Source organism: Ctenopharyngodon idella, chromosome 15 (genome assembly GCF_019924925.1).
Source record: "Ctenopharyngodon idella isolate HZGC_01 chromosome 15, HZGC01, whole genome shotgun sequence".
NCBI classification, from domain to species: Eukaryota; Metazoa; Chordata; class Actinopteri; order Cypriniformes; family Xenocyprididae; genus Ctenopharyngodon; species Ctenopharyngodon idella.
Genome location: NC_067234.1, coordinates 29,278,764 through 29,304,374, shown reverse-complemented (window position 1 = coordinate 29,304,374; position 25,611 = coordinate 29,278,764). Strand labels below are relative to the sequence as shown.

At 37.4% G+C, this 25,611-nt stretch overlaps 1 protein-coding gene across 3 annotated transcripts in view; it reads left to right on the top strand.

Moving 5' to 3' along the window:
* The first annotated feature begins 3,702 nt into the window (after positions 1 to 3,702).
* Positions 3,703 to 25,611, top strand: part of slc47a4 (solute carrier family 47 member 4) — a 30,957-nt gene continuing 9,048 nt past the window's right edge. Inside the window, exons 1-18 of one of the 3 annotated variants that reach the window (XM_051863982.1) lie at positions 3,703 to 3,921; positions 4,168 to 4,269; positions 4,497 to 4,565; positions 4,832 to 4,980; positions 6,716 to 6,758; positions 6,890 to 6,934; positions 7,201 to 7,298; positions 8,580 to 8,677; positions 8,791 to 8,904; positions 9,220 to 9,287; positions 10,227 to 10,335; positions 10,435 to 10,510; positions 10,607 to 10,676; positions 14,105 to 14,237; positions 14,530 to 14,624; positions 16,075 to 16,137; positions 16,215 to 16,367; positions 19,718 to 19,923. In XM_051863982.1, coding sequence (XP_051719942.1) covers positions 3,781 to 3,921; positions 4,168 to 4,269; positions 4,497 to 4,565; positions 4,832 to 4,980; positions 6,716 to 6,758; positions 6,890 to 6,934; positions 7,201 to 7,298; positions 8,580 to 8,677; positions 8,791 to 8,904; positions 9,220 to 9,287; positions 10,227 to 10,335; positions 10,435 to 10,510; positions 10,607 to 10,676; positions 14,105 to 14,237; positions 14,530 to 14,624; positions 16,075 to 16,137; positions 16,215 to 16,367; positions 19,718 to 19,774 — 1,683 coding nt within the window. In that variant the 5' untranslated portion in view covers positions 3,703 to 3,780 and the 3' untranslated portion in view covers positions 19,775 to 19,923. Of the gene's footprint in view, positions 3,922 to 4,167; positions 4,270 to 4,496; positions 4,566 to 4,831; positions 4,981 to 6,715; positions 6,759 to 6,889; positions 6,935 to 7,200; positions 7,299 to 8,579; positions 8,678 to 8,790; positions 8,905 to 9,219; positions 9,288 to 10,226; positions 10,336 to 10,434; positions 10,511 to 10,606; positions 10,677 to 14,104; positions 14,238 to 14,529; positions 14,625 to 16,074; positions 16,138 to 16,214; positions 16,536 to 17,857; positions 19,478 to 19,717; positions 19,987 to 20,463; positions 20,566 to 20,666; positions 20,736 to 21,259; positions 21,409 to 21,528; positions 21,572 to 21,694; positions 21,740 to 21,837; positions 21,936 to 22,029; positions 22,128 to 25,611 lie in introns of those variants that run through there. The other 2 variants (XM_051863981.1, XM_051863980.1) reach the window with 2 other exon arrangements.

Genomic DNA, 25,611 nt, shown 5'->3' with positions numbered 1-25,611 from the left:
CAGGATAAATGATGCTGTTATTTTCCTATACCTGCTGCCGAATGATATAGAAAGCACAGGAGAGGGCGAAAGACCCTTCACATTTGGGTTATTTTCATTCCAGACTGCCAAAGCTAAATGCAGAGGACAATACATTATACCTGACAGAAATAGCCAACAGCGGGCTGAAAGTGTTTGGAGAGCCCACTTCTGGTTATAACAGGAGCAGGAATAAACAAGCACCTGACACATAAGTCACATACGACAATGAGATTTGATGCATCTGTATGGAAATCAAGCCGTATTGATTTGGACTACCAGCAAACTAAATAACAGTAGCGAAGAGTCAACGTAATTGGCAGAATTTCATTAACTCTATCATTTGCTGTCACCCTCACTGCTCTCTAAAGCAATTTGTTTGGTGATATCGGGAAGTCTGTGGAGAGAATACCGAGAGAGACTGTCATTGAATCGCTATTTAAGGTCTGATCGTAACAGCACGATGCTCAGAATTAAATTGCTGCTAAAACTACATGGAATCGTCTTGTTAGGTGTCTTTGACAACCTTTTCAAACTTATTATAATCGGCAAAACATGACAACACAATCTACATCATGTCAGCCCAAATCACGCATTTCAGTGTGCTTATAAATCAAGACATGTTAGCATAGTAATCCTACAGTTACCATGGAGACCCCTGTTCCTCTCTGCACCACATCCTGGGTAATTAGTGGATGATCACACCTTGATGATACACTAAATCTGGTGCAGAAAATTAAATTTGCGGAATTAAGCATATGTAAATGTTGTATTATAAACAATTAGAGAAGTTAACAAATGAACAAGCCTAAGTTAGCCTGCTGCTTTGACTCAGAATAATTCTAGAATTGTATAGGCTGTTGTTGTTGTTATTGTTGCTTTTACAGATATAAAATGATTTTCATTCAACTCTGTCATGTGTACTTTTGAAGTGAGTAATCTATGCATAAAGCACTGACACTGGTTTTCAGCTGTAAGGACAAGCAAATCAATATCATAACATTCCCTATAACATTCCCTTGATGATAATGCACTAGATATTGTATCTGTTATGCATTATTACTATATTTCTTTGTCAGAAAACTATCACGGTGGGCCTTTGTTGAAAACATGCACTTTATAAAAGACAATAAATTCTAGACAACTGAATTCTAACAACTGCATCGTCCATACAGGCCTCTAATTAAAGTACTGTTGCCCCCTCTTGTGTGCAGTTAATGCTGTTAACTCCAGTCATTGGCCTCAAATGTTAGTTCATATTGATGTAGAATCACATTGACGTAACAGGGATAGGAATCTGGAACCATTCCAGTTGCTTATGGTTCTATTAATGAATCGTTTAGCACTTTTAAAGAATAGCCTAAATGTTTATGAAAAAGAAGTGCCAAATGATGAAATAATTATAATAAGGGTTAGTTCACCCAAACATGAAATTTCTGTCATTAAGTACTCACCCTCATGACGTTCCAAACCTGTTAGACCTTTTTGATGAAATTTGAGAGGTATCTGAACCATGGTAGCAATGTCATGGCACCTTTCAAGGCCCAGAAGGTAGGGCCGGGCGATTTTTTCGATTAATTCGAATTTAATGTTTTGCCTCGATTTTATTATTTTTTTTAAATCGAGAAATCGCGATTTTGAATAAAATGTTACAAGCGTTACAATTAGACATGTTGACAATACACAGCAATGATAACCGTATTAGGAGAAGAAAATGATCCGACCTCATGATGGCGCCGGCGCGCCTGATTAACCGCTCTCATGTGACGCTCTATGAACGTAGAACACATCACTATTCTTAAGCGGCTGTTCATTCAGAAATGGGTTATTGCGTTATAAAAATGAGACGCGGGCAGTGGAATGAGAAAAAAAAAAGGCAAAGATATTAAACGCGAGTTGAACTATTTTTAACTTGACCGCCGTGTTTTTAGAATGCCGTTTCATGGGTGAGACGCTGCAAAAGACGCGAGACACAAGTGCAACACCTAAATATGTCCGCCAAACATAAAAACAATAGGACAAATAGCGCAAAGGAATGCAAAAACCTGTAAAGGACTACTGCTGTATGTTTGATATTTCATGTTTGCATGATGGTGACAGGCTGAAAGCTGCTGTTGTTTTCTGTTTTTACAAAGCATTTGCTGTTAATAATAGCCTATTACTGGTGTTATTTATTGCTATTACTTTTTGTCTAAGAAATATTTAGCATTTTCTTATATTATTTCTGAGTATATAGGATGTGTTTAAGATAAGTTTGTACAACATTTGCCTTCATATTTTAGGCATATTTTCTGCAAAGATATTTAACAAATTGTTTTACATTTACACCATGTTGATCGCTTCATGTGTGGTGCACTTGGAACTTTTTTTAACCAGATTGTTAATAAAGAGAATGTTACTTAAATCATATTGTAGTTAAGTTTTTAAGTTGACTAGTTAAACAGTAAAAAGAAATCGAAATCGTGAATCGGTCAATCATTCTGAAAAAATTGAGATTTTCTACCAGAAAGGTAGAAAAAACTAGTCCATGTGACTACAGTGGTTCAACCTTGATTTTATGAAGTGACAAGAATACTTTTTGTGAACAAAAACAATAAAAAAACAATAAAAAAAAATGACTTTATTCTTTCTTCTCTTTCCTGTCAGTCTCCTACGCTCCTATCCACAAAAAGTATTCTTGTCACTTCATAACATTAAGGTTGAACCACTGTAGTCACATGGACTATTTTAGCGATGTTGCCTACTACTACCTTTCTGGGCCTTGAAAGGTGCAATGACATTGCTGCCTGTGTGTGGTTCAGAAACCCTTCTATTTTATCAGAAATATCTTGTGTTCCGAAGATGAATGAAGGTCTTATAGAGTACTTAATGACAGAAATGTCATTTTTGGGAAAAACTGACATTGAGTTCTCAGTCCCAAACTCGAAAGGGACCATCCAGACATTCATCAGCGACAGGTGCAAAAGCAAACATCTGTCATGGTATGGGGGTGCGTCAGTGCATTAACGTGGAGACGTATACTGGGATTGTACAGAGACATAAACTGCCGTCAAGATGATATCTTTCCTGGGAAGCAAGACTATGCCAGGCCACATTCTGCATGCGTTACAACAGAGTGGTTTCGTAGAAACTCTACACAGTAGAGTGGATGTGCTTGACTAGCCTGCCTACAGTACAGATTTGTCTCCCATTGAAAATGTATTGCCCATCATGAAAAGGAGAATCAGACAACGATGACCACGGACTGTTGAGTAGCTGACTTGTATCAGGCGAGATTGGGCAAAAATTCCACGTGCAAAACTGCGACAATTATTATCCTTAATTCCCAAACATTTAAAAAGTGTAACTGACACAGTGGTAAACATGCCTCTGTCCCAACTTTTTTGTAGTGTGTTCCAGCCATCAAAATCAAAATTTGTTTATATTCACAAAATACAATTATTTGGCCAATGAAAACATTGGAATTTTTTTCTTTATTTTCGTCAGTTAAATAAAGGTTAAAGAGAATCAACAAAATCACAGATTTTACAAAATACTTTTCTGGATTTGGGGTTGTATAAGTGGTCTCTGTAGTATTTAGGTCATCTAACTGCAAATTTCAACACGTCCGCTCATACACAGTATTGAAAGTGGCTTCATCTAATCAGTAAGCTTTTAAGATGGTGAAACTTTGCCACATTGACCTGTAAGAAACACAGCTGCAGCAGCAGGATAGTCCCCTGTTGCGTCTCGGCCTCACTGCAGATCAGGTCGAAGGAGCTCATGGATGTTTCAAGTCCCAGGACTGAAGCTTCGTCAATGGAGCCTAGTTCCAAGCTTTTTTGCTGTAGATTCGTGAGACGTTGCATCCCTCTGATCTACAGACAGGAGCTCTACCACATCCTGCGAATGACCGGACCCCTGGTATGAACTCAGCTTCTTTCTCTCACTTACACTAATGTATGCACATGAAAATGAATATAAGGATAAAATATTCATGTATTCATATTAACATAACAGAAACTTTGGAAGTTTTATATCACTTTCATCTCATGTGGCAAATAATTAATCTGCAAACCAGAAAAGCAAAGAACTGCCATTATTCTTCCAAATGGCTTAGTGCTCTCATATTCTTCTCATTCACTGAGAATTCTCAGGTTGTCATTCCAGGTTGCATCGCGCATTCTGAATTATCTCCTGCCGTTTGTCATAACAATGTTTTGCGGTCGCCTGGGAAACAGTGTGCTGGCTGGTTATGGAATGGCCTCAGCTGTGAGTTTGTTTCAGTCTGCTTATTGTTCCTCTGGAGTGCTACACACTGTTTGCTTTGTGGTAAAAGAGAAACATTGGTGTATGAAATGCAAATGTTGGCACAGTATCGTAAAGTTCAGTCATCAGGGGTTTGACATATCATAAGCCTCTGGTTTTGAAGCTAGTGTACTGAAGTAGTTCAGAGCATGGCTGAGAAGTAGCTGATGCTTGTTATTCTGATTTATCAGACGATAAACATAACAACTGCAGCTACAGGTGGAGGTCTTGCGCTGGCGGCTGACACCCTTATCTCTCAGGTATGAAAATATGTGTTGATATGCAGTGGGGTCCAAAAGTCTCAGACCACACTGAAGATCTAGGATTAAAAAAAAAAAAAAAAACGGGGGCAAATTTATTTATTTATTAATTTACTTACTTATTACAAAATATGCATTTTTTTGTACCCCACTGGAACTCCTGCAATTTAATACAGTATAAGGTTCTGCTGAAGTTCTGAATTTCATGAATACAGTATCAATTTAAAAAGAGTTTTGTCTAAGATTTGGCCTTATGTTCCTCTCAGACCTTTGGTGGGAAGAATCTGCAGCGTGTTGGCATCATCTTGCAGAGAAGTGTCCTGATCCTCCTGCTCTTCTGTTTGCCATGTTGGGCTCTGCTCATCAACACCCAACCCATCCTTCTGCTGCTGGGTCAAGACCCAGAGGTGGCCAGGTGATTCAAAAAATACAGAAAAAAAATAAGTTGGTAACACTTTACTTTGATGGTCCTCTTTAGACATTCTGTTGACTATACATACCTACATGTCAATTAACTCTCATTAGAATATTAGTAGACTTTATGCTTAATAACTGCTAACACTTTATTTTGATGCTCCCCAACAGACATTCTACTGACTATAAGTATCTTTGCAAGTACATGTCAACTTATTCTACTAACCCTAACCCCTTATTTTACTAACCATAACCATAACCTTTCCACCGGAACAATTTGTCCCAGGAACTTTTTTCCCCCAGACCTGTTGCAGTATGTGTTTCCATCGCAATCTAAAGTACCATGAAGATTAAGTCCGGTGACGAAACTTTCCAGTTCCTGCTGGATTTCATCCTCCGCATATAAGCTTAATAAAGCCTGAACCTCGTCATCGGCCCATCAGTCGAATTTTTAAACTCCATTGTTGACGCACCACAACAGACTTTTAAAAATGGTGGTTGAAATAAAATGCTGTGGAGTCAACCAATCAAAATGCTGTGTGAACTCAACTAATCAGCATGTTCAGCACCCATGTCCCACCTCTGAAAGTTCTGGAACTCTGGAAAAGTACTACCTAGCGAGCAGGTACTTCCCGAGGGGGAAATTTTTACCCGGAACTTCATTTAGACCCTGGTTCCACACCGAGTACCACTCCAAAGTCCCTAGTTCCTGGGGAAAGTTCCTGCGGTGGAAACGTGGCTATAGTCAACAGAATGTCTAAAGGGGACCATCAAAATAAAGTAAACCCAATATACATATACATACATACATATACATATATATAGATCAGTCATGACCTAATGGTTAGAGAGTCAGACTGGTAACCAGAAGGTTGTGGGTTTGATTCTCAATACCGACAGGAAATGATTGAGGTGCCCTTTAGCAAGGCACCTAACCCCCAAAATGGCTGCCCACTGCTCCAGATGTGTCTGTTCACTACACACTACTCCTAATAAGTGTGCACTAATCCACATGGGTTAAAGCAGAGGATGAATTCTGAGTATGGGTTACCATACTTGGCCTTCACATATCACTTTCATATGCTTTTGCTTTTCCTTTCTTAACTCTAACAAAATCTATTGATGTTTATGCTAAAAACAAGGCAAAAACAAGACAAGATATATATTCTCTAAAACATATTTTATGAAATTTTGCTTCTCAAGAAAATCTTGTTTTTATAGATGTTCAGATGTTTTACAGGATTAAAAGACAAAAATACTGATTTAAAATTTTATGGTGTGGTGGCATACAGTCCATTGAAAATTGCAGTTTGAAACTCTGCGAGTGAGTCGTGAGGCTAAATCTAGGTTGATAAAAAAAGTATGTGCTGAATGACTTGTTTACTATTTAGAATGTTTAGAACCCCCCCAAAAATGAGCAATATTTATTCATGTAAGTGTAAAGTTATAGATTCCCAAGGTTTTGAGCAAACAAGATAGCGTCTGAGAATGACAGTCCTCCCTATCTCAAACGTATTTTGCAACTTCCTTTCCTAAATAAATGTTGACGATGTTGTTAAATGAGGCATTTTAATGTGCACAGACACACATTCTAATACTCAATTTAGATGCAGGCCAGGATGGAAATGACAGTGTGCAGCAGATTTATTCTGCTGTGATAACTCACAGCCTTCTTTTTAAAATCATTCATGGTGCCTTGTCCTCTATATCACAGTTACAAATGTGTTCCTTTTCAGGATAGCTCAACTCTATGTGGTCTGTTACCTGCCAGCAGTCCCAGTGAGTCATAAAAAAATAGCGTCATTTTCTTCTTGCCAGCACAGTCATATAATTTACATTATATAGCTTGAAATATGATACACATATACACCCCACCTTCAGTGTTTCCCTTTCTCTCTTTCTTCACATAGGCTATGTTTTTGCATCAGCTGCAAGTAGCCTATCTCCAGAACCAGGTATGCAATCTTCTTTGGCAGATAAATGTAGATAAGCACCTTAGCTGAGCTCTTCAAAAGCATTGTTGCATGCAAGATCTTAAGACCTGCAGAGTATCCTAACTATCACAGTCAGCCTCCAACTGTTACATTATGATCTTTACTGGCAGAGATCATCTTGCTGTACGATTTTTAAATGTAACTTCATAAGTGTCACTCAATGTAATGTCACAGCAGTGACTGTAAATCCAAAGGATGCTTTGACAGTGGCTGTTTTGGGCCTGTAGGGTGTGACTCTGCCTCAGATGTATGCAGCCATTGCAGCCAACGTTGCAAATGTGGTGACAAACTACATCCTTATCAACTGGTTGGACCTTGGGTTATAGTAAGTCTGAGGAGCTGTCATCCCTGTCACTCATTTACACAAAATTATGCAACAGTTAGTTACTGTCCTATAAAATTGATTGTTCAAGCGCTGTTCCAAGATCCCTAATATTTAGTCCTGCAGTAGGCTACAGGGATTTTTCATATCGATTTCGCTTGTGCCTGTTTGCACGTTCCATTTCTGCAGTTTACATCGCTACGCAGGTAGGTGGCGTCAAGTTCATTAAAACAATCTGATTTATTCAGGAACGAATCAAGTGACTGTCTGAATCCGAAATTGCATACTTTCCTATTATATAATAGGCGAAAAACAGTATGTTCAAATTCATAAAACCGTAGGCGAAAAACCCCGCCAAAAACGCGGATTATAAAACGGATAGTTCGGCCCTTGATTCTGATTGGTTGAGCCGTGTTCGAAGCCGTTGTAAAATATACAGCTGGCCGCATTACACGTATCGCTGCGCCACTGAATGTGTATGTTGCTGCATCTGTCTTAGCAACCACTCTTTGCAACGTAAAAATAAGTTCTCAATTGATTTTGTTAATTGAAGCTTACTGTATTATGTAGAAGAGTGTTGTGAGAGAGATATCGAGTGACCAAGTGTATTACCTGCATTCAGATTTGTCATTTTCCTTCAGGTCAGTTCTCATAATAAAAAATCTGTTTGAATATCCGCTGCGATCTTGTCCTTTTAACAGTTAATGGGTTTTTCTCATGCCCTGCGGACACTGACAGCGCTAGTCAAAGCATTTGCGTCTTGTTCCGTGTTCACAACAAGTTTCAATATAAAAGTCTTTGCGTCTGAGTGACTCGCTCATCTAATGTTCTGTTGCTGTTCATGGTCAGGGACTATTTTTTTCCAGCGGAAGGAAGGCTTTTAATGAATTTACTTCATGAAAGTTGCATTGATATTTTTTGGCTTTAATATTTGTATTGTGTGGTAACCGTTTTATAAAAGCAATAAGCCCTGTGAAGCTGTGGTTTACAGTGAATTTATAACAGCTAAGGGGGTTTTAGGCACTCCGCTCCACGTCATGCCTAACAACGGCCCTTAGCTGTTATAAATTCACTGTAAACCACGGCTTCACAGGGTTTATTGCTTTATTTTACCCCTCGGAACGCAATTTTAAAATATTGTATAAAAACAATATTACACGCAATCCATCTGTTAACCACAGGGCACTTTTTCTTTTGATATTGCTTATATGTCCATCTATATAAAGATATACAACTACTGTACCAGTTTTAAAATCATGCATTTTTCTGGTATTTGTATTTCAGTGGATCTGCTGCTGCCAATACCATATCTCAGATCTATATTTGTGTTTTCCTATTTTTATATATTTGCTGGAAGAAGCTCCACGTTCAAACATGGGGAGGTAAGCTAACAAGCTAGTTAAACTTACTGATAAACCATACAAGCTTCCTACAATGTTTAAATAAATGCATAAAATACCACTCCATCTGTGTCTGCGATATCTGCCCACCACAGGCTGGTCATGTGACTCACTGCAGGAGTGGGATGGATATATGAAATTGGCCATCCCCAGTACAATGATGCTCTGCTTCGAGTGGTGGATTTATGAGGTTGGAGGGTTCCTAGCAGGTCATTTCTAAGGACTAAAGTCAAAAAAACAAACCCTTTGTGCTAATATACAGAAAACACTGCCTGTAAAATGTAATAGGATTATACATTTTATTAGGCCTAGACATGAAGAATGTCCTCCAATTACAATGTTTGTTTGGATGTAGTGCTTAATGTGGTTTCAGGCTATTAATTTTAGCCTCTGATTATTTTTCATGCATGATTGCTACAGGAAATAGAAAAGGCTTGTGTAAAAGCTTTAACTAGAAAGAGAAACCACTTACATGCAACATTATAATACCGTCAAACACATTCACTTATGTCCGTCTCTTTCAGGCATGCTGGGAGAGTTGGATCTTGCAGCTCAACATGCAGTCATTATGTTGGCTTTTATCAACTACATGGTAATTTAAGCCCCAATATTTACCCAATTGACCGTTCGTGAAGACCCGCCCCCTTTAGTTACTGTGTTTCTATGTCCGACAAGCCATGGCCCTCTTACGCCACAGTGAAAAATACAACGCAGAGCAAAGAGGAAGCTGACAACGCATCGACAGACAAGGCAGAGCAGGTTACTTTTGATATGAAACAAAGTCTCAAATTTCAAATTTTGTAATTTTTAAAGAAATTTAAACAATATATACCGTTTTGTGGCTCTTTAGTGTCTTTGCTGTAGCTCCTCAGATCAAGCTGCTCATGAACCGATCATCTCTTAATTTATATCATCAAATAAACATGAATGAACCACATTTCAACCACAGAAAGATGTCAGTACACATCATTTTTCAAGTTCAAGTCCACCAACGTTAATCTACTAACTCCCCTGACTGCTTTGTTGGACAAAATGGTGGATTCGGCGTTATGATTGGTTAGATTGCCTGTCAATCAAACTCCCAGCGAACGGTCAACATAACACATGCTTCCTTTCTCCCACTACTTCCCTTATCAAACAATTATTTACTTGACACATAACCAGACAAACAACAAGTATAGGCTATAAAGAATCATAGAGAACTGCACAACCGTTTTCAACATTGATAATAATAACAAATGTTTCTTAAGCAGCAAATCAGCATATTAGAATGATTTCTGAAGGATCATGTGACACTGAAGAGAAGTACTGATGCTGAAAATTCAGCTTTGCCATCACAGGAATAAATTGCATTTTAAAATATATTAAAATAGAAAACAGTTATTATAAATTGTTTTACAATATTACTGTATCTTTGTTCACATAAATGCGGCCTTGGTGAGCAGAAGAGAATTCTTCTTTTAAAGCATTAAAAAATCTTTCTGACCCCAAACTTTGGAACAGTAGTTTATTTTCTTAACATGTTTTACAGTTTCCATTAGGGATTCAAGGTGCAGCATGTGTACGTGTTGGCAATGCACTTGGAGCTGGAGATACGGCCGGAGCGATCCGCACCAGCAAGGTCTCTCTCACCTGCACAGGTTTACAAACAGTCATATTCCTTTGAGGCACATTCATCTTTCATTGTCTGCTCATGTTTGACATGTCTTTTTTTCTTTTCCTTTATCATCTGGATGCAGCTGCCTTGGCTGTTTTGCAGGGTCTTGTGCTAGCATCAACAAAAACCGTCATTGGTTTCTTATTTACATCAGATGGGTAAGTATTTGTTTTCCCAAATCAGACTGATGTTCTTTATCAGAAAGATGTTCTTTAAACATAGTACTGTACTGATGATTGTGTCTTATTTTGTAGGCATATTGTGGCGCTCGTCTCCAAACTCTTGAACGTCTACTGTGTGCTTCAGTTCTTTGATGGTCTTGTTGTGAGAACTTTTCATTGCTGTTACTTTTTCTGATGAATTGATTTTTGTTATTTCTGGTTTTATATAAGGCAGTGTTTTCCAAATGCATTGCTAAAAAGAAGTCAAGTCAAGTCACCTTTATTTATATAGCGCTTTTTACAATGTAGATTGTGTCAAAGCAGCTTTACATTGATAACTGGTATATTATTTGGCTGCACAGCAGCTCTTAAAAGAATAGTGTCAATGCAGGCATATCAAAGCACTGTTGAATATCAAATGTCAAGTCAAATGTCAAGTGTCCCCAACTAAGCAAGCCAAAGGCGACAGCGGCAAGGAACCCAAACTCCATCTGGTGACATCAGGTGGCAGGCAAGTGGCAAATAGGTGTTTAAATGGAGAAAAAAACCTTGGGAGAAACCAGGCTTAGTCGGGGGGCCAGTTCTCCTCTGGCCAACAGTGCTTTGTTACGATTCAGGTAGCTATCATAAGTCCGACAGGATCGCAACATTCAAAGTATTTATTCCAGTTCCATCCAATTGAGGATCGTATTCATCACGGCGGTATGGACGGTTGTTGAGGAACTGTGTCGTGGCTGTCGTGTCGATGAGGCCCTCACAGTGGATGATCTAGTTGACTCAATCTCTGCTGATACTTCAGGGCTGTGTTGTGGTCGTGTCAAGGCGCAGGTCCTTGGTCTCACCTGGATACGGCCCGGATCCGGTTGACTACGGTGAACCTCGGGATAACCAGAAAGACTAATATTAGCGTAGATGCCATTCTTCTTCTGATGTAACGAGTACATCAGGCGTTATAGGAAGTGTTCCCGGTTCCGGCTGACCTAATTTATGCAGCCTAATAATCCTTTAACAGATTTGAAAATATAAATTGGTAATGTGTTATGTGTATGCCAAGTTAAAGAAATGCGTTTTTAGTCTAGATTTAAACTGACAGAGTGTGTCTGCTTCCCGAACAATGCTAGGAAGATTGTTCCAGAGTTTAGGTGCCAAATAGGAGAAGGATCTACCGCCTGCGGTTGATTTTGATATTCTAGGTATTATCGGCTGGCCTGAATTCTGAGATCGCAATAGACGTGAAGGACTATAATGAATTAGGAGCTCACTCAGGTACTGGGGAGCTAAACCATTTAGTGCTTTGTAAGTAATTAGCAAGATTTTAAAATCTATACGATGTTTAACAGGAAGCCAATGCAGTGTTGACAGAACTGGGCTAATATGGTCATACTTCCTAGTTCTAGTAAGAACTCTAGCTGCTGCATTTTGTACGAGCTGTAGTTTATTTATCAGGCGAGCAGAACAACCACCCAGTAGAGCGTTACAGTAATCTAGCCTTGAGGTCATGAACGCATGAACTAACTGTTCTGCATTTTTCATTGAGAGCATATGTCATAGTTTAGATATATTTTTAAGATGGAAGAATGCGGTTTTGCAGATGCTAGTAACATGGCCTACAAATGAAAGATTGGTATCAAAGAGCACACCCAGGTTCCTAAGTGACGACGAAGACTTAACAGAGCAGCCATCAAGTGTTAGACATTATTCTAGGTTATTACGTGAAGAAGTTTTTGGTCCAAAAATTAGAATCTGTTTTTTTTTAATTTAGTAGTAGGAAATTACTGGTCATCCAATTTTTTATATCAGCTATGCATTCTGTTAATTTTGTGAATTGGTAAGTTTCGTCAGGGTTTGAAGAAATATAGAGCTGAGTATCATCAGCGTAACAGTGAAAACTAACGCCATGCTTCCTAATGATATCTCCCAAGGGTAGCATGTACAGAGTGAACAGCAACGGTCCTAGTACTGAGCCTTGCGGTACTCCATATTGAACTTGTGATCGATATGACATCTCTTCGTTTACTACTACAAACTGATAACGGTCAGATAAGTATGATTTAAACCATGACAATGCAATTCCACTAATGCCAACATAATTTTCGAGTCTATTTAAAAGAATATTGTGATCAATAGTGTCAAATGCAGCACTAAGATCCAGTAACACTAATAGAGAGATACAACCACGATCTGATGATAAGAGCAAATCATTAGTAACTCTAATGAGAGCAGTCTCAGTACTATGGTACAGTCTAAATCCTGACTGGAAATCCTCACAGATACTATTTCTTTCTAAAAAGGAACATAGTTGTGATGATACTACCTTTTCTAGTATTTTTGACAGAAAAGTGAGATTTGAGATCGGCCTGTAATTGACTAATTCTCTAGGATCAAGTTGTGGTTTTTTAATAAGAGGTTTAATAATAGCCAGCTTAAAAGTTTTTGGTACGTGTCCTAGTGATAAAGATGAATTGACGATATTAAGAAGAGGATCTATAACCTCTGGAAGCATTTCTTTCAATAGCTTAGTCGGTATAGGGTCTAACATACATGTTGTTGATTTTGATGATTTAACAAGTTTAGACAATTCTTCCTCTCCTAAAGCAGTAAATGAATTGCATTTTTCCTCAGGGACACTACAATGCACTATCTGACGCGATACTGTAATAGACGGTTGCATGGTTATAATTTTTTCTCTAATATTATCAATCTTGCAAGTAAAGAAGTTCATAAAGTCATTACTGCTGTGCTCTTTGGAAACATCAGAAGTTGAAGCTTTATTTCTTGTTAATTTAGCCACTGTATCAAATAAATACCTAGGGTTGTGTTTATTTTCTTCTAAAAGAAAGAAAAAACAAGCAGATCTAGCAGATTTTAAGGCCTTTCTGTATTGGATTAATTTCCTTAATCTTTTTTAAGCGCAAAGGAGCAACTGAGTCTAATGTGCTGGAAAAGACAGAGGCAATAGTTTCTGTTACAACATCGAGGTCTTCTAAGCTTTCTGGTATGCTAAGGCGATGAAACTGATCAGGAAGATTATTTATAAAGCGATCTTTAGTGGTAGAAGTGATGGTTCTACCATATTTTAGCCGCCTTGACTAAATGTAGTATACACGAGACTAGATAATGATCTGAGATGTCGTCACTCTGCTGCAGAATTTCAACAGCATCAATATCGATTCCATGTGACAATATTAGATCTAAAGTATGATTACGACAATGAGTGGGTCCTGACACATGTTGTCTAACACCAATAGAGTTTAGAATATCTGCAAATGCCAATCCTAATGCGTCTTTTTTATTATCTACATGGATATTAAAATCACCAACAACAAGGACTTTATCTGCAGCCAATACTAACTCCGACAGAAAATCAGCAAATTCTTTGATAAAGTCTGTATGGTGTCCTGGTGGCCTGTAGCCAGCACAAATGTCAACCTACATAATGTTACGTAGAGTAAACTATTTTTTGCAGCATGATCATTTCAGTGTTTGTTTAGCTCAACTGCAAGAACATACAAATTGATAAAAATGTATTGCTTGAATGCAAAGTCGCTTTAGATAAAGTCTGTAAATGTATTCTTTTACTGTCTCCTAAAGTGTGTCAGCATGGGTATCCTGTTGGGATCAGGGCAGCAGAAGATTGCAGCCGTTGCTAATTTCTTTGGATATTACTGCATTGGACTTCCACTTGGCATCTCTCTCATGTTTGCAGCAAAATTAGACGTTGTTGGTTTGTTTTCCTTCATTTTTTCATTCTATGATCTTATTAATATTTAAATTGTCACTCGTTGTACTTGTTAATATTCTGTGAACTTGTCATCTTCTCTAGTCACCATGTTAGCATCTGCTTTATAAATCAGAATTTCATTGGGTTGAAGCACGTAGAGAACATGAGTGGACCCAGCACAGGTCCCTGCAGAATTGCATTAATACATCTCGAGCGCAGAGAACAGCATTCATTAAAACATTTCTGTAATGAGATAACAGCTGTCCTAGAGCAATGTCCTCTCTTGCTTTCACAGGCTTTTGGCTGGGACTTCTCATTTGTGTATGTGTGCAGTCCAGTTTTTTCATTGCAGTCATTTTTAGACTCAACTGGGAAAGAGTGACCAAAGAGGTAGGCCAGATTTATTACAGCATTTGCAAGGCAGCACTCTCGTAATAATCCACTTTTTTCTATTATTCTTCTTCTTCTTCTACTTTGGCTAATTTTGTAGACTTCATTTAAACTTTTTGTATACTTTATATTTCAGTCTTAGGTGTGCTTAGGGTTTTGTAAACCTTTCACAATCCGTTTTACTATTTCCATAATGTGACATAATTTTGAGTTAAACAGATATTCAATGAGAAACAAAATGTAAGATGGGCCTTTTTTTTTTGTCATTAGGATTTGATCGGATTATGAAAAGTGGCTTTTATATATCAAAATGGAGCCAGACTGAATGTGAGTTTGCTAAAACAATGACTAAATAGTTTTTTTTTTTAAAGCAGTCTGTTACATTATCCAGTAGCCTGCACTGCCACACGCAGTGTTGCCAAGTTTTCCCATGGAATTGGGCTACTTTAAAACTTATGCCGCGTGTTGTTTTTCATGTCTGCGGGTTGAAGCGACCCCCAAATAACATTTAGCCCCTGGAATGCAAATTTTACCAGGGGAAACCTGCAAAAAAGTGGATTTTATCCCCCGGAATGCGATTTTTTTTTTTTTTTTTTTGGGGGGACCCCCACTGAAACGCGATTGGGCTAGTTTTGAGTAGCAATTTGCCGGGTTTTATTGTGAAAACCTGCCAACCCTGGCTAGACGTCCTGATTTTGCCATTAGAAAAGTTCCTGGGTCTAAATTTTATCTTAATTATACCCCTAAACCTAACCCTATCCAAATCTGATTGGTTGATTGGAATGTTGTTCCAGGATCAACAAATATGTTGATCCAGGAACATGTTGCACACATGTTAAATCAGATTCGGCTGCATTGCCCAAATGATGTCAACAGAAAATAAATAAAAAATAATTTTTTAAAAATTACATTCAAGTGTATTTATTCTTGAGTAAAGCCAGTTTAAAAAACTGTCTCGCAATTACAGTTCCTTCCAGTTTCCTTCTTGAAATGCAAGTGTAATTTCAATTAAAACTTCCAAGCTTTTAAAGTCACCATGAAATCAAAATGGACAATTCTTGTTTTTATGAAATATTGCAGTATTTATTATAAAGGTTTTTTCCATGCACATCATTATTTTTTAAATTAATGTTGCCCTCATAAACTTTAATCAAAATAACTTCCCCTCCCACTTGCAACGACATCAGTTTTTTTCTCTGATGACGTTTACTGGCGTGAGGGCAGGACAACCTGTCACTCACATGACATCACTAGAAAACCACAATCATCCAATCAATTCCAGATGGACAAAATCAAGTCTGCCCTTCATTTTTTCTTGTTCGAGAAGCCGTTTCTCTCAGAAATAAATCACAATATTGGAAGAAAAGACTATCACATCTTCTGTTTCAAGCTGACTTTAATTAATTTCTGTTCTCATCTGAATTATATGACATGATACCTAACATTTCAGGCAGTGGAACGAGCTGGAAAGAATAAAATCTCTGCAGTGTCCCCTGATGGGAGGCACAGTGAGGTATGTCTGTTGGCTTTTATTGTATCTATAACACAAAACATCTCTGAAAACTGAGCTTGTGTCTTGTCTGCTCTCAGAATGGGGATGAGTACATTACTGTGAGCTCAAATGATCAGGATGAGGGGCCAAACGTGACTCATGTGGAGCAAAAGCCCGTAGCTCTGCTCTCTACCGCTCAGCTGATCCTCAGGAGGGGTCTGACCACCTTCGCTGCTCTTCTCATCCTAGCTGTAGGGATTGCCATCCATCTCATTGTGCCTTTACCTGACGTGTCTTCTGCTCTGAGGTCAAATACTACTTTGGAATCAAACTTTACCACACCTTCAACTCTCATCCATTCAACTTCAATCTCAGTCTGAAAACCAGAACCTGTGACTGTTCTTACGGGTATATCCCAGGTATTTTATTAGCCATTTTCTAGAAAGTTATAAAGTTTCTAAAACAAAAATAATTGCTGAAGCATTACATACACCTAAAAAATAAATTATATTATATTATATTATATTATATTATATTATATTATATTAATCTCTAATTGGAAAGTAAGACAAACACTGATTAAGAAAATTATATTTTGAAATATTTATTTTAAGAAATACAGATTTGTCTTTTTTTTTCTTTTTTAGAAATTTGAGATTATTATTTGAAATTTATTTTATGTTTTATTATTCCCAGCTGGCTGTAGCAGCAATTACTAATGTATTTGACTCTAATGTCTGAATGAGATTGTTTGGGAGTGACAAGAAAGACATAATCCATTAACTTTTCCCCAGGGATTCATGGGGCAGAAACTCATTTTTACGGTCACCTTGAATGAAGCAGTCCCTGCCCATGCTGAACATGTTCTGCAGTAATGAGAAAGGAAAATGCCACAATCCCTACTAAAAAACGGGGATTTGTAGCCTTTCCTTATTTTACTCACGTCCTCTGGCTCGTTAAAGGGATAGTTCACCCAAAAATGAAAATTATCCCATGATTTACTCACCCTCAAGCCATCCTAGGTGTATATGACTATCTTCTTTCAGACGAACATAATCCGAGATATATTTAAAAACATCCTTAGTCCTCCAAGGTTTATAATGGTTGTGAATGGGGGCCAAAAATAATGCATTCATCCATAAAAAAAGTAATTCATACAACTCTGGGGGTTAATAAAGGTCTTCTGAAGTGAAGCGATGTGTTTTTGTAAGAAAAATATCCATATTTAAAACTTTATAAATTCAAATAACTAGCTTCTATCGTTTGACCTGACGCATAACGTAAAGACGAACGCAGAGGTGCAGGTCACGGATTATAAGTCTAAAATTATCATTTTTAAAGAGAAATGTCGGAGGATTTCGATATAAGAGAAGAGGAGCTTAAATTTGTTGCACAGCCCTATTTGTTTGAACCGCAAGAGGCGTCTAAGCTTATGATACTCCTACATCCTACGTCATACGTCACGTTAGAGGATTACTCATTTAGTGCAAGTCAACTTGCGCATTCTGCGTACGGTTGTCCGCCGGAAGCTAGTTATTTGAAAAGTTGTAAATATGGATGTTTTTCTTACAAAAACTGCATCGCTTCCCTTCAGAAGGCCTTTATTAACCCCCTGGTGTCGTATGAATTACTTTTTTATGGATGGATGCATTATTTTTGGCTTCAAAACGCAGCCCCCATTCACAACCATTATAAACCTTGTAATACTAAGGATATTTTTAAATTTATCTGTTTGTCTGAAAGAAGATAGTTATATACACTTAGGATGGCTTGAGGGTGAGTAAATCATGGGATAATTTTCATTTTTGATTGAACTATCCCTTTAAGCCTTTAGCATTTCTGATTATTAAAAGAAACAAAATACAAAGCAAAACACTTTTTACATTTATTTTTAAACATCTCAGTTTTGCACAGCTTAATGTAACAGCAGAATGTTCAATCAAAACAGTCTCTGAATCATATTTTATAGAATTAGGCATTTCTGATTTGATTTGTATTGATTAAAAAATGAATTAAATTTGAAAATGATAAAACAGATGTTCTGATATTCATTCATCTCTAGCACACATACTTAATTCAATACAGCATTAACTAAAAAGACATAAAATTAGACAGATTGGTGTATGGGCAAGATTTATTTGACAGATGATAGGGAGCATTATTGTAATAAATTTATGACTTACATATTTAAGTGTAAGAGTAAGTTCACATTCTTCTGGCTAAGAGGACAGCTTTCACTCACACATATGCATGTATAATTTATTACTCATCATATATTTACAATATTAAAATTCATGAGCCCAGTTTTGCAGAAACTCAGTGCAGCTGTTACAACACACTTTTCTTTTTTTCTCTCTCTTCCTTCTTATTCTTTTTCTTGAAATCTTGCCAGAATGTTTAGCTTTTTGAACATCACAGTAGTTCAAAGGTTAGTGTGAGGCACTGTGGAGGGTGTTAATGTTTATTTCTGTCCTTTAAAAAAGTAACAATTTTTCTGAAATCACATATATATGATAATCCAACACATCATGTGTCTAACGTTCGTTAGTTTAGATATTAGTCACTCATGAAATTGATTTTTGGAACCTGATTGATGATTCACTGATTTGTTTTTGTTAATGTTTGTGTGGCTGTGAGATATACTGTATGTAAAAACACACCAAAATAGATCTACAATTACAGTGACATTACCGGCAAAGGGCGATCGAAGGCAAGCTGTAATGAACAAATCTTGGGTTTTGAAATGTTAAAGTCATATTTGTGATTCTAATTTGAAAACTGAAAGAGCAGCTGAATGAATCATTTTATATCTGTTAATGGAGGGGGATGTGAAAAATGAAGAAGACCTAGCATGCAAAAATGTGTATGTCATGCATAATTCAAATAAAAATAATTTTAAGCAGAAATCGAGACTCATCAGACCAGGCAACATTTTCCCAATCTTCTATTGTCCAATTTTGGTGAGCCTGTGGGAATTGTAGTTTTTAAAAGAAGTCTCTAATGCTCACCAAGGCTGCATTTATTTATTTATATGGTACATGGGGAACAGGACTGTAAAATAGTGCTACCAAAGTATTTCAATGCCTTTGCAAGCCTCAAAAAACTATTTAGGTAATCTGTTTCTGTCATTCAGGGATATGCGCATCCTGTCAGAGAGTCCTGTGTGCAGTTTTCATACACTCCAGAGTACACTAGTAAATGTTCCACCAAATTGTGATACAATAAGTTAAGTAACAATAAGTAATACATGATGCTTTCCAAAAAAGCTGTAACTTCATTGTTGTGATAGAGCTAGAGCCAGGACTGTAATTGTGGCAAGGGTTACGTAGAGCTGGGAGTCTTCAGCTGTTACATAGTTACTGTAAGTACACCAAGCTGTGAATATTCAAAGCAGCACAGGATATATTCAATATCATTACGCTGATTACATTTATATGTTGTAAATACAGCTGTTACTCAACTTGTAATTGGATTGTAAAAAAAAATTGATTGATCTTGCGAAACAATCTGTCGTCACGCAATGCAACCCTTTGCAAGGTCTGCAAACATCCTCCTCCCATCCTGTGGATTAAATCAAAGCGTTTCATTGTCTTCACTTCAGTTAATCGGTAAGCCTTCAAAGGTGGTAAATGCGGACCTGAAGAATGAACAGCTGTAGCAGGGCCCCTTACAGTCTATGAAGCAAAACCAGGCCCCTTACAGTGGCTTTGAGGATCACAACTGAAGATCATGGACGTCTCGAGTCCCAGAACTGACGCTTTGTCAATGGAGCCCAGTGCCAAGCTGTTTTGCTGTGGTTTTGTAAGGCGTTGCATCCCTCTGGTATACAGAGAAGAGCTCTACCACATCCTGCGCATGACTGGACCCCTGGTGAGGATTCTGTCAAATACACATCATGATAATGTGCTATGCTTGTTCTATTTGAATACTTAGAGAGCTGGCAGAGAAATGCAGTGGCTTACATAGAAATGATCCATTCCTGAATAGACCCTGATCTGTTTTGGGTACATTCTGTGTCATGTCTTCATGCATGTCCATTTAAATACAAGTTAATCCTGGATGAGTTGATTCTTGATTGTTAAATAGTCTTGCATCCTGTATAAAATAAATGCTGTATAAAAATTAGCCCAAAAAATTGCTTGAAAATTATGTTTTAAACAGATTTTACAGTATATTTCCAGACTAGATCCGTTAAAATAATTAGTAAAAATTCTCTCATGAAGCTCCATATAAATAGGTGCTTTGTTTTTCATCCATGTGACTGTGAACTTTAATAACCGTAGTCCATGTGAGTCCAGGACTTTCATCTCCATTTTGTGCTAAATATTTCTTTGTTTGTGTTCTTAGCTTGTGTGCCGGTTCCTGAATTTCCTCCTTTTCTTTGTGGTGACAATGTTCTGTGGACGTCTGGGGAACACTGTCCTAGCGGGCTACGCCATGGCTTCAGCTGTACGTCTGCTTGAATAAAAAATTCTCTGTATTGAGATGTGCTAGTTATAGAGCAGTGATTTACAAGCCCACACAATGTGTCCAATACATTTATTTTTCAGACTATAAATGTAACAGCTGCAGCGACGGGGTTAGGACTGGCTTTGGCATGCGACACTTTGGTATCACAGGTGTGTTTTCCATACAAATAGCACTCCAACTTTCTAATAAAATAATAAACCAAAAGCCATGGATAATGAAAGGCCTACTAAGAATCACTTCATGTATATAATTTTCATTTTTAATGTTAAAGGGTTAGTTCACCCAAAAATGAAAATTCTGTCATTAATTATTCAATAATTAATGAATAATTCAATAATTAATGAGAGAATTTTCATTTTTTGGGTGAACTGACCCTTTAAAATACTTCAGAGGCATTTAAAAACAAATAAATCCTGGATAAGTTGATTCTTGATAGTTTTTGCAAGCATAATATTGTCTTGCATTCCATAAATATGACCAAAAACAACATCTGTCATAAATAGCTCGCAGCTCACGTTAACAGGTTTTATGGGATATATCCAAAAATCAATCAGTTAAAGATTCTCTCATGACATTTATATTTGTAATAAACCTTATTAGGTCGATTCCCCCCAGACCTTTCTCACATGTATAGTAACTGATAGCTTATGGCAGTCTTGCATCTTGCCCCCAGACATTCGGGAGTAAGAACCTTCTCCATGTAGGCGTCATCCTGCAGAGAGGCATCCTAATTCTGACGCTCTTCAGTTTGCCTTGTTGGGCTTTGCTTTTGAACACCCAGCCCCTCCTTCTCTATCTGGGACAGGACCCCGAGGTGGCCAGGTGAGCGACACTCTTCAACACTCTCCTGACTGAACATATGAATTGATATTGACTGTTGAATACTAGAGTACAAACCAGTCTGTGGTGTCTGACTGAAAACTAACCGTTTCTGTCTTTCAGGATTGCACAACTCTATGTGGTTGCATATTTGCCTGCAATTCCGGTAAGGTCCACTAATGGATGATTATGGATTGCATTTCCATTGCAGAGGAACTCGAATCAAATAATTCTTTGTACACATTGCTGTTCATCCTAATGTCGAGTCTGCCATGTGTCTATATTACAGGCCATGTTTCTGTATCAGCTGCAACTGTCATATCTTCAGAACCAGGTACATAAAATGATCTTTCAAGAAAATCAACAATTTAATAACTAAATAGTTCCGTTCTTGTATGTTGATGTTGTAATACTCATTAACACACTGTATAGGGAGTGATCAAGCCTCAGATGTATGCATCTGCAGTTGCCAATATTGCCAATGTGATAGTGAACTACTTTCTGCTGTACTGGTGGGATTTTGGAGTTTAGTGAGTATAAATATGTTTTCCATATTTTGTGTTTTTTCACGTGTTTGGTTTTCAGAATTTTCATAATAAGATTTTTTTTTCTGTGCACTTTCAGTGGGTCTGCTGCTGCAAACACCTTTGCTCAGGTTTTTAATTGTTTTGCCCTGTTTTGTTTCATTCGCTGGCAGAGGCTCCATGAAAAAACTTGGGGAGGTGAGTGTCTATCAGTGTTGGGGAAGTTACTTTGAAACTTTAGTTTGTCAAGCTACCGACTACTCATTTAAAACTATTAATTAATTTAGTCTAGCACTTTTGAAAAAAAAAAAAAAAAAAGACTAAACACCTCAAGATGCTAACAAAAACTAATAGGCCTAAATCTACTGAAGGGACACTTTTTTCTTAAATGAATAAGTTTCTAATTAGGGCCCAAGCCACTAAGGCACACTCGAGTCAGTATATGGTTATCGTGTTCATATTGTTTCACATGTTCATGTTGAGAAAAACAATATCCACATGCTCGGGTGAGAAAATGCGCTGTGCTGACAGACGTTGCAGAGACACAAAGATAACGGTGGGCTAAGCTCCGTTTCTAACAGCAGCACTTTGTGTTTTCTGTTCGTAAATATGTCTCCCTCGACAAAACTTAAAGGAAACATATGTCTCGAGATCATTTTGCTTTATGATAAGTTATCTTCTCGGCTCACTCGGGTTACAGCTGCGCTTACCTGTCGTGAATGCAGTGATGGACAGCTGTCTTTCCTCATTCGACGGGAGTTTGGATTTCATGTGTTTTCTCAATATGGTGGTGATATTATGATAACTCGGTTTCATTAATTCATTTGATCAAAAGTAATTCCATTTTGTAAGATCATTTTCATCTAAGTAATTCCAAACTTCGCGAGGCAGACGACAACATTATGTGACGATCAAATAAAATAAACTTGTTAAACACGCTCCACAGCGCCACCCAGTGCATTTAGTTATAACTGCGAGTTTTAGTTCTTAGGATTTATCATGGATTCACTGTATTTACGGCCAGCAAAGCAACATAGTAAAACTCGAATAGTATTTTTATTATTTGAACATTAATTACAGATTAAATATTCGACTATTTGTGCACACCCCTAGTTTACCCGTTTTAAATGCCTATTGCGCCCACCATGCACAGTTGCCCTGAAGCCACCGGGTTGGCGGTGCCACTGGGCTTGGGCCCGTCATCGCTGCTTGGAACAAAAATAACGAGCTTTTGAAATTAACAAATTCACAGCCTTAATCAGGTGACAGCTTCTGACTTGATAAACTAAATAGACTATCCCTCGGTTTCACAGACAAGGCCAAAGCTAGTCACAGACTAAAGTGCATGTTTGAGCTGTTTTAACTGAAAGAAACTTGTACTGACATATCTTAAAATATGTCAGTGCCATTGTTTTGTCGCAAGATGCACACCAGTAAATGTATTTTTTTCTAGTGTATGTTTATAAAAGCTACTTAAATATCGTAATTGAACTAAGACCTAATCGTGGCTTAGGCTAAGCCCTGTCTGTGAAACCGAGCCCATGTCATATATAAAAGAATAGGCCTATATAGAATATAAAAAACATAGCAATGAGCAGCAGAATCATTACGATAAAAATACCTATACTCGAATCCGTGGACACAAATAGTTTTTATGGGGCTATCTGTTCATTTCAAGTACAAATGAACTGATTCGATACAATTGGGCATACTAGTTTAGTGAACCTCTGTCATCTGCTTAATAAGTCTGAATTATTCTAGTGAATCGGTTCATCCTTAAAAGGATAGTATACCCAAAATTTTCAAAATTATCCCATATGACCAGTGTTGGGGGTAACACATTACAAGTATCGTGAGTTACGTAATCAGATTACTTTTTTCAAGTAACTAGTAAAGTAACGCATTAGTTTTTTCAATTTACAACAAAATATCTAAGTTACTTTTTTAAATAAGTAACACAAGTTACTTTGTTTACACAATTATTGACCGACAGTACTACTGTCCCCTTGTTGAGAGAAACAGGGTAAGTGCAGAGGCATTCTGTGTGAACATGATGGTTATTGTATTTCTAAACTAAATGTAAACGTGCATTTACTCATCTCACTTGCATGAAAACATTCAGTATTCCTCAAAATGAATAAAACCAGTGAAATGCAATCTCACAATTTTACGCAAACCTGTAATAATTAAATATATTAAATAAACACAAATACACTTTATGTATTTAATCTCACTTTATTAACCAATGTCTTTGCTGCTGACCTTCAATTATCTAATTCAACCTTACTAATACGCAAAAAATTACCTTAGATTAGATTTAGAAATAAGAGTGTTGATCTTCCTCCTCCTGTATACTATTCTTTAATCCAGTATGGCAGCACAGCTGAAAGGTTTGTTTGAGCTGCGCCCTCTACTGTACAGGCGTAAATATGCATTTCCTTCAGCCTGAGGCTTATTCATTTCACTTATGGTGTGAAAGGGCCTTTACATTAACCAAAAATAGGACTTTTTTTGTAAAAGTAAAAGTAACTTTTCACAATACTGTATATGAATATCTTCTTTGAAACTAACACAATCAGAGATGTATTTAAAAAAATATCCTTGCTTTTCCAAGCTTTATAATGGTAGTGAATGGGGGTAAGAAAAATATTCATATTTGAAACTTTATAAACTAAAATAACTAGCTTCCGGCAGATGACCGGCCAGTCGACTTGCACCACAAGAGTAACCCCTGATGTGATGTATGACATATGATGAGTAGCGTAAGTTTAGACACCTCTCAAGGTTTAAACAAAATGGGCTGTGCAACAACAAACTCAAGCTCCTCTTTTTTTTACGTATATCAAAATCCTCAGACATTTCTCTTTAAAATTTCTTATTTTATACTTCTAATTTGTGACCAGTGTTTTGTTTTGCTCTATCCTCTACATTTCTGTGTTCGTCATCATTGCGTCATGCGTCAGGTCAGAGTTTACTCTTCACTCCTCGCATACGGCTTTTACCGGAAGCCAGTGGTTATAGTTTATAAAGCTATAAATATGGATATTTTTCTTACAAAATCACTTCATCACTTCTGTTCAGAAGGCTTTTATTAACCCCCTGGAGCCATATGGATTAGTTTTATGATGGATGGATGCATTTTTTTGGGCTTTAAAATATCGCCCCCCATTCACTAACGTTACCTTTAAAAAGGTTGAAAGAGCCAGGATATTTTTTAATATAACTCCGATTCTGTTTGTCTGAAAGAAGATAGTCATAGACACCTAGGATGGATTGCGGGTGAGTAAATAATGGGATAATTTTTATTTTTGGGTGAACTGTCCCTTTACTGGCCCTCTCTAGTCTCATACAGTTTGTAGCCACAAAAAAGAAAAGTCTGATTCAATTTCGTGAATCAGCTCATCCTAAACAATGCTCTTTGTCATATGCATACGAAATCCCGAATTATTGTAGTAGTGATTCGGTTCATCCTAAATGGAAGAGCGCATTTGTTCATTTAGCTCGACGTCGACGCGAAATATGAGACATTAAAACAGCGTTGCTACTGTACTCATACTTGTAAAAATTACCTTGTTAATTGTGCAACTAAGAAGTTAGTCGCTACAGTTGTAAAACGGTTAGTTCCTGTCCTTGATTCTGATTGGTCAATAGCTGTATTTTATTCACGATAAAACACGGCTAT